Raw genomic sequence first — 575 nt, forward strand, 5'->3', positions numbered from 1 at the left:
AGAACACTGTACCCTGCTGAATTCAGAGGGACTGTGCATTCAGATCTATTCCCTGCTGAATTCAGAGAGACTGTGCACAGAGATCTGTACCCTGCTGAATTCAGAGAGACTGTGCCCAGGGATCTGTACCCTACTGAATTCAGAGGGACTGTGCACAGACACTGTACCCTGCTGAATTCAGAGAGATTGTGCACAGAGATCTGTCCCCTGCTGAGTTTAATCCCTCTGAGAGAGAATCACAGCTGACCGTGTTAAATAGCACGCCTCCCGCAGTGGACTCACCGTTCAGCACTGACATACTCGCTTGAAATTGGGCTGCACTTCACACCCGCGATCCTTACTCCGTACGCAATCTCCTGGAAGCGGAGCCCCAGGTTATCCCCGTGGATAGTAACCTTAGTCCCTCCTTCCTTCGGACCTGTCATCGGATGGAACTGTAAAACAGGGAGCATCGCTCAAACTCGTGCAGAGCCTCGGGCATTCTCAGGGCAGGGACAGCACGGGGTTAGAGACAGAGTAAAGCTCCCTCTACACTGTCCCCCCCATCAAACACTCCCAGGGACAGGGGGTTAGAT

The 575-nt window shown here is 52.9% G+C and overlaps 1 protein-coding gene across 1 annotated transcript in view; it reads right to left on the minus strand.

The window, feature by feature from the left end:
- Positions 1–278: 278 nt before the first annotated feature.
- The window catches only part of LOC125481239 (adenylate cyclase type 5-like), a 3,214-nt gene continuing 2,917 nt past the window's right edge, over positions 279–575 (minus strand). The window contains exon 4 of the mRNA XM_048592529.1: positions 279–434. Coding sequence (XP_048448486.1) covers positions 279–434 — 156 coding nt within the window. The remainder of the gene's footprint in view (positions 435–575) is intronic.

This window comes from Rhincodon typus, unplaced genomic scaffold, assembly GCF_021869965.1.
Source record: "Rhincodon typus isolate 14 unplaced genomic scaffold, sRhiTyp1.1 hic_rhity00001394, whole genome shotgun sequence".
Lineage (NCBI taxonomy): Eukaryota > Metazoa > Chordata > Chondrichthyes > Orectolobiformes > Rhincodontidae > Rhincodon > Rhincodon typus.